The sequence below is a fragment of the Xiphias gladius genome, chromosome 17 (genome assembly GCF_016859285.1).
Source record: "Xiphias gladius isolate SHS-SW01 ecotype Sanya breed wild chromosome 17, ASM1685928v1, whole genome shotgun sequence".
In the NCBI taxonomy this organism is placed as follows: Eukaryota; Metazoa; Chordata; class Actinopteri; order Istiophoriformes; family Xiphiidae; genus Xiphias; species Xiphias gladius.
In genome coordinates, this window is record NC_053416.1 from 17,978,029 (window position 1) to 17,986,490 (window position 8,462).

Genomic DNA, 8,462 nt, shown 5'->3' on the forward strand with positions numbered 1-8,462 from the left:
TCACAATCAGAGTAACTACCGCCCATTCACACGCACACCAATACAACCCCGCTACACTCTTCTAATCCGTAACCATGCAGATGTTGTGCATCCTGGCCTCCTAACGCTGCCACCGCTGTGGTCCGGCTACAGGATCAATAACGCCGTGCATGCTCCAGCATCACCAGTCAGCTGACGGACGCTTGTTTTTCGGTCAAATATTTATACGGGCTCGTCACGACTGAACTTAAACACGGGCCGTGGGTCACACTGCGCGGCGGGTCCTGCCATATCTCCCCATCTCTTTTGTGTTTCGGGGCTGAAACGCAGGCCCCTCCATCAACCGACGAGGGCCGTGGGGCTTCAAGGTTGAACCGTTCGGCTCGTGGACACGCAGCGGCTCACTGTCAGCCTTGTGTTTCTTGCATTTACGCGTAAAAAAAAAAAAAGCCACCAGGCCCGACGATTCCTCCGCAATACAGCATCGTATTTGCTGCCGCTAAGTAGGCAGACAGTGCGTTTCGGCTACGACAGCTGGCTCTGAAGGCTACGGGAATGTGAGCAAGAGAAGCGGTGATTTAGGAAGCAAAACATAATATTAATGAAGGTGTGATGCCTACCTTAGGAACTGGGTAGCCTATGGCTGGCGCAGATGCAGACTATGCCGATATCCAGTTGCCCAGGCTCGTAAAAAAATCAGACAACAACAAAACCACGCCGGTTGTTGATGACACAGCTGTCTTGGTAGACGGGAGGGAAGGAAAAATCCGTTCCCAGATGTGTCAATTGACGAGGAAATGAAAAGTCAGTTATTCAGACGCATATCACCGGACTGACGCCTTTTCCTGACGTGAAAGGTCTTCCATATTTATGGTAAACAGCACACTGGGCTCTACCGTGGCTCGGTGTAGCCTGGCCGGTGTGGGATCTGATTGAAAACCATGATGCAATTCAATGCGACGTTACAAAATGTTCCCCTGCAAGCGCTCAGGTAAGACGCCATCCTTCCAAAGAAACCCTCCGGGACGACCCCCGCAAAAGAGGCATGTTTTCAGTTCAGGCCCCAACAGAAAAAAAACAAAACAAAAAAACCCCCCAAAAAAAAAAAAAAACGCCAAAACAAAAATGCGCAGATATCAGCGCGCCGTGCTGGTTCAAGCGCTGGGCATCCTCACTGTGCATTTGCATCCATATTAATATTCATACAGTACTTCCTGAGAGCAGACCAGTGGTTGTTTTTAGAAAAAAAAAAAGAAAAAAAAGCATCCGAGGTGGCTTTGAGTCCAACTGCGACGAGAGGCTGCTATCTGACAGGAAATTTGCCTTCACGGCTCATCTTTAGCAGAGGATTCAGCAGCACCCATTAAACGTCCGGATGGATTCTCCGTAAAGTCGAGTGAACAGTTTGCTTGGTTGTTTGTTTTTTCCAACCACAACGTACCTAGACCGCTTTTATTTTTTTTTACAAAAATACGAGCATACACAAAAACAAAGCAGAACTGTCATATATGAAAAATACCGCGCGACCGTTACAGTGGTGCAATAGGAGATAAAATACTACTAAGTATAAAATCAGCTCGCTGTAAACCCAGTGTTGAGTACCGCTGACACAAAGTGGGCTAAGCCTTCCCAGCAAGATTAGTATGACATTTTGTTTGAACTGTATCTAGATGACCATATCCCTACTGGCCAGACAAAAACTGCATTTCAGTGAGAAAGACTGGAAGTCACCACTGTTGAATCCAGAGTCTGCGTAAAGAACAACAACATCCTCATAAGAATACTTTTCCTTCACACTTTCTTGTCCTGTATTTAAGCATAGCCTACATATGTGGTGGGGGGGAGGGTTGTTGTTTTTTTTTTTTGTTTTTTTTTTTGGGGTGGAGGCGTCACATGACCAACTGGCCAACACATGGCCTGTGTTAGGCTGACACGCCCCCTAAAGTCTATGGGAGATTGGTATAGGCCAGGACAGCTGAGACAGTGAGACTCTTGAGTTCCAACAAACCGAGCAGGAGATTAGGAGGGCTCCCTTTCCAGAAACACTCTAATCACGCAGGCTATGTGAGCGGAATCTTTGGACTGCCACTGCCACAAGTAGAGCTGTGCGGCAGTGTGCAGGGGTCAAAGTATGTCTGTGAGGGTTCGTCTCAGTGATCCGGTCAGACATGTGGAGAACGTTGGACCCACATTCCACATCTAAATATTTCAGCGACTGATTCAAATTTCTCCCGACATTGGTCAGAGTCACGTGGAGCATACATGATTTGTGATTGGAAAAAAAAGATTTATCAGCCACGATCAGCCATTATTTTGTATTAAAACTTGCAGGTCAGCCTGTCTGTTCCACTAGCCTCCATGTAACAACGTGTTTTCTCAGAGTGTGTCTTACTTTCATTTGTGTTGCTGAAATGCTGAAACAAGTTCCTGGAGTTTTTTCATCTATGTTCTCAAAGTAATGAACATTTACTCCTGTGCGAGTTAATTACGTTTGAACTCTTTGTCATTGTAACTTAAACGAATACATTTCACTTAAACTGCATGATTGGACCACTTCTGGGGACCTCCTCGGGACGGTGTGGTCGTTTTACAAACCGCACTTGATTGACATCTCTCCCGCCCTGCTGCTGGTTTTGCTCCACCTGTTGGGGCGGGACAGCTTGCACTGTCAGCGTTCTTATTGATCAACAGAGTTTGGTGACATCACATCTTTCCCCGCATCGATCCACCCACACACAGGTCTAATCAGCAGGGGTAGCCCAATGGGAAAAACCAAGGAGAGTGTGCAGGGCCTTTAACAAAATGATCGTAGCTCTATGTTTGTTGGAATGGAAAAGTGTTGAAATTTGGCTGACCTGCACAGTAGCAGATGACCTTTTGGGTTGGAATATGGACAGAAAAGCTCCCTGTACATTTCATTCACACTATACACTATACACAGAAGCTGACCTGGATTTGGGGCCCGGCTTTTGCTCTCTGTATGGTTTGGGGATCAGAGGAGCTGTCCATGGTGCTGACTGGGGTGTACCGTTTGTGTGGTGAGAGTCAGTGCAGTGTTATAGCGATATTGTTCCACATGTCTGCTCTGTGAATCGTATTCTTGTTGATTTTGAACATGCATAAGATGGTCAAAACTGATTGTGTGACTCCGGAAAAGTGAAAGTGTCATGATGACAATTTCCATTACACGTTTTACAAATCAAGCATTTAAGAACTACCTTGCAAAGTCATCTGCACATAATGTGAAGCCTTCCTGTTTCCTGATCTGATCCAATTTGCCATGTTATTTTGCTGTGGCTGCTGTTTGCTCAACACTTCCTGTATTTCTTCCCTCAGTTTTAAATTAAAAGCCTTCCATTGGCTCAGGTGGCATACTGCTTGGTGTTTTTAAAAGGCTTGTATTGTGAAACATATGCAGGAAGTGCTATGCATCACTAATGGTAGCTTAACATAGGGAAATCACACAATTAATCGACTTAATCAGTGAGCAACAACAATATTTCTGCTTTAGGCACTATTCCCAGTTTAAGTATTTTGGATAAAAGAGAAATTCAGACTCGCACTTTGCTCTGAAGAATCTACAGTGGGTATTATGTTAGCACAATTAAAGTAACTTGTGAAAAAAAGGAAAAACGATGTCATGTCATGAGGAGATTAATAGGTAGGGCTACTGGATTTTACACGTCAAATATTCAACATCAGAGGAAACCAGCGATGCTATGGCTGTAATGTTGTCCGAGATCCTTTTAAGATGAATGATACCAGCAGACCAGATTCACACGTAATCCTGTTGGCCATTGGAGTGACCAAAAGCAAGAGAGACACACCGCACATGACACTGCTCCGATCATGAAATCATTGTATGTCCTCCGGAAGGCAAAAATACAATACCACTATAAAACTTGGTCACGTTTATCTCTGACATTGGTTGCTAGTGTGTCAAAGTATCGGGTGTGGATTTGTTATCAGTGGCTTTACATGATCTGGTCAAAGTGCATCCTGCATGTCGAGGTCGCCTGAACTGTTGAATCTGCATCCATTCAAATTGACTTTGGAGTAAACTCTAATAAGGTAAAGTCCTATCTTTTATGCCTAGCAGTATGATCATAGAAGTTTCATGTTGTCTTAACAATTTTTAGCCAAAGGTGTTTTGTGGTCCGACTAGCATGACTGATCAAATGTTTTATTTGTGAGCAAATTAAAAATCCTACTGTCTACGTTTGCCTGTGAGCTTGTTTTTAAGTAAGTCATTTGATCGGGCTGGTGCACGCCCTGCAAGTTTTTCAGTCTATGTCTTCCCTGAAGGAAGATTAAAGCACAAGCTGAAGTGCTGATTACTGATGCAATCTGATCTCTATCATAAAGGCATCTATCCTAAATTTCACTATATTACATAAAGCAACTTTTGTCATTTCTACAGGCATACGATATCTAATTTAATTACCCATGACCTTCATTGAATGAAAGCATAGTTGTAAGTGCTATCGATTGCTGAAAACTGATGTTGTGGCCTCCAGGTTGCAGGAATGACTAAAGAAAAAACGAAGTGGAAGGAGTTTTTAGAGGCAATAAGTGTTTTCCAATGGGTACTAAGCTTTCTCTTCTTAGGTAAGATCCCACCACACTTACCCTTTATGAACTTATATGACCTGACACTACATTAGCTCACCTGTTTATTCACAAGCATTTCATCCCATCTGTCAGACAGCACTGTATTCACGACTGTATTTGAGCTCATTTAAGACATCTCTTGTACCCCCGACATATGGACTCTCGTATTGTCCAACGCGGCACGATATGCATCAAAACCTCAGGAGTGGCTTGTTACATCCTGATCGTGTATCTAATGTTTACCTCGTGGTGGCTGCTCTCCACTCTGTACTTCATATGGCTGGTGATGGACTGGCAAACTCCTGAAAGAGGTAAAGAAAATGACACCATTCAAGTATCCATGAAACTAGCAAAATCCCATACATTAGCCGTATCTCAGTACATATATATTATAAGCAGGTTCTGTATCGTTCACACTTGAGAAGTGACAAAATAAAGTATACTTTTGATGAGCTATTTTCCCATGATACATGGCACAAAGAAAATGGAGTTACTCACAGCTGGAAAACATAAAAAAAAAAAAAAAAGCTTTGTGAACGCTCCAAAAAATAAATGTATCTTTGTGATTAGATTGTATCATTTCTCATTAGTATAAAACTATTACATATTGCTGGGTAGCAATTCCATACAACATACTTATTAAATACAATGTATTATATATATTATACTGTATATGCCAGTCTTTATAGTACACTGTTTTTTGCAGTCAATATAAAAGAAATAAAAATACTTAACCCTTTTATACCAACAGGAAATTAAACAATACTTTTATCATCAGACGTCAAACTGTATCTTTAGAAAGCTGCCACATAATTTAGACATTCTCTTTTCGCACATTAAAGACAAAGGAGAATGTTTTTTCCAAAAACTTTATAGCTTTTTTTTTTGTTTTTTGAGGTGTTCCTGGAGCTGTCTAACTGCCATAGTTTTATTTTTTTCAACTGTGAGTGGCTTCTTGATATGTGTGAGAATCAACAGCACATTTTTTTTTAAAAAATCAAGACTTTTTAAGTGTTTATACTTAATGTTCTACTTTATTTTTGTCACATTTCCAGTGTTAACACACTGTATTCTCAAAACCTGCTTAGAATTAGATGTGTTGTGTGGAATTGGGACAGAGCTTATGCAGACTTTTTGTATGCTAACTGCCAAAACAGTACACTACAACAGTTAGTATATCATTTAATGTATAATCTATACAGTTAATGGAGTATGTAGTATAAAATTGGGACACACTCAAAAGTATCTAAGATTTCTAATGTCTCCATCAGGGGGCAGGAGAACATCAGCTGTGAGGAAGTGGAGGGTATGGGAGCACTTTAGAGACTTTTTCCCGATCAAAGTAAGTTTTTTTTTGCATCTTTTATCACCTGCACCTGTTTGAACAAATGGATCACGTGACAGTGATACAACGTGACAGACCACATGCACGTACTGAATAGGAGACGTGACTTACAGACACATTCAGCAGATTTTCCAAAAAAATGTTTGTGTACAATTCACGCTGAACAACTCCTACATCCTCTCAGATCTTTCCAAAAAGCTTTTCAAGCATCACGAAATATAAGAGGTGCATTTGATGTCAAAAAATATTCCTGGGGACCTAAAATTCTGATATTATCTGCAGTGATTCTTTATTAAGGCAGATTTACAGATATGGCAATATATCTATATGATAAAAATCTTTGAAATAGGCATTTTATTTTGGACGCCTTTTATCAGTACACTTTCATCACTTCTCCCGGTCAAGAACCTCCAAGTCTATTCTTTTTAATCTCTCAGTCAATTTGAGAATATACAGTGAAACTGGGTTTGCTTTTATGGTTAACCACAGAGGTCGACTCTGTTAATCCTCCTGTGTCCTTCTTCTTGCTCAGTTGGTGAAGACAGCTGAGTTGAACCCAAACAAAAACTACATCTTAGGCTGTCATCCACATGGTATCATGTGCACTGGAGCCTTTACCTGCTTCTGCACAGACAGCTGTGGCTTCGCTGAGGCATTTCCTGGGGTGCGACCCTCCCTGGCGATACTGGCCGGACTCTTCAGGATACCACTCTTAAGGGAGTACATAATGAGTGCAGGTACTTATAACAAGTTCAACAAAAAGGGCTGAACTGTTCTGTCTCTTACGCTGATAAGCAGTTTATATGAGGTCAAATCTGATTAGAGGCCCACTCTGGCACTGTGCAGCAACCATATCTAATACTTAAAGGTTTTTGAATTTATGCACTAGAGATTCCGTGAAAAAACAGTTTACTTTGTTAGCCTTCAAATCTTAGTCAAAGAACAGGTACATCTGACTGGTGAAAACTTTGCTGCTGACTGAGTCTCAGACCAGTTGGTCCTGCCCTGATCACATCAAACAGGATTTTGATTTTACAGCTGGATATTACATCTTCCTGTTTTGTTCTTGCCTTTAAACAGAAACACAGTCCCTAGCTGACTTATACTGATGTTACTGTCTTACTTTGTCTGATTAGGCATTTGTCCAGTCAGCAAACCAAGCCTTGTCCACCTTCTTTCAAAATGTGGCAAGGGAAATGCAGTGGTGATTGTGATAGGGGGCGCTGCTGAGTCTCTGGCGTCTTCTCCTGGAGTTAACACAGTGGTTGTGGAGCAGAGAAAGGGATTCGTCAAGGTGGCGCTCGAGTTTGGGTGAGAAGACTCTTAAAAACACACCAGAAATAACAGTCATATCAGTGGGTATCATACTACTCACATGTAGCCAGCAGACCACAGCTGGACGCGCCGCTTTAATCTCTGATGGTTTTCCACAGGGCTGATTTGGTGCCTGTTTACTCATTCGGGGAGAATGAGATCTTTAAGCAGGTGATTTTCTCAGAGGGCAGTCTATGTCGCAGGTTACAGGACCTTTTTAAAAACATTATCGGTTTCGCCCCGTGTCTATTTGTTGGTGAGTGCTTGGCATTCCTGCCCTACAGGACTCCAGTTACCACCATTGGTGAGTATTTCATTATACTGTAGATAAACCTTATTTACTGTACTGAGTCCATTTACTCTCAAAACTCTGTGTCTCCCAGTGGGAAGTCCCATCTCAGTCCCAAAGCGTGTCACACCTACTGAGGAGGAGGTCGACCACTATCACAGACTTTACATGGAGGCCCTGTCCAAGTTATTCCATGAACACAAGGTCAGCTGTGGACTTTCTGAGAGTCACAAGCTTCGGATTATTTAGACATTTCACTGCCACATGAACTTTGTAGCAGTGTTTTTATTTGCAGCATTTGATGGGGCTCATCTTAAATGGGACTTACAGTGTGGATCTGATGAGATGAACCTGATCTTCAACAACAGACGGACTTTGCAGGTCTCTGTGTTCACACTGTAAGTTCTTTCTGTATTTGAAAATATTTAACATGAATATGTGCCTTAAATAATTATTAAGATGTGACGACCATTGTGTGAGAATGCTGTGTTCACAAAGCAGTGAAAAAACTGACAGTGTCTTGGAATACTATATTTGACATGATGTGAAACTTTTGATGAAAGGCCACACGCTGCAAATAAATGACTGCTTATGTCAAAATGGGTTTGCATGCTTCCTTTTCTCATAGTTTGTTGTATAAAAGTTATAAGGATGGTGCAAAGTGCGTAATGAGGTCAAAACAAGAATGAGACTGTGCTGCATTTTTTTTTACCTGTGATTTACATAATGTATGAAAAGGGCCATCTTCAGAACTTTTAGATTTAGTCAAAAGCTGTATTTTTTTTTTTTTTTTACATTGTCACATATTATGTAGAGCAAGAGGCTGCATTTGGTATTATTGTCTTTAAACAGATCTGAATATTTCTTGCACCACTGCAAGCCTTCTGCAGTGCTAGTTAACAGCTGGGTCAAATAAGATGCCCA

General features: G+C 41.6%; 1 protein-coding gene across 1 annotated transcript; it reads left to right on the top strand.

Annotated features, from left to right (window-relative positions):
- The first annotated feature begins 3,989 nt into the window (after positions 1 to 3,989).
- On the top strand, positions 3,990 to 8,088 carry mogat3b (monoacylglycerol O-acyltransferase 3b). The gene is made up of 8 exons (XM_040150814.1): positions 3,990 to 4,050; positions 4,497 to 4,587; positions 4,794 to 4,901; positions 5,862 to 5,932; positions 6,468 to 6,672; positions 7,072 to 7,246; positions 7,369 to 7,553; positions 7,633 to 8,088. Exons 2-8 carry the CDS (start codon positions 4,506 to 4,508, stop codon positions 7,785 to 7,787), a joined length of 981 nt encoding a protein of 326 aa, XP_040006748.1. The 5' UTR covers positions 3,990 to 4,050; positions 4,497 to 4,505; the 3' UTR covers positions 7,788 to 8,088.
- The last annotated feature ends 374 nt before the right edge of the window (positions 8,089 to 8,462 follow it).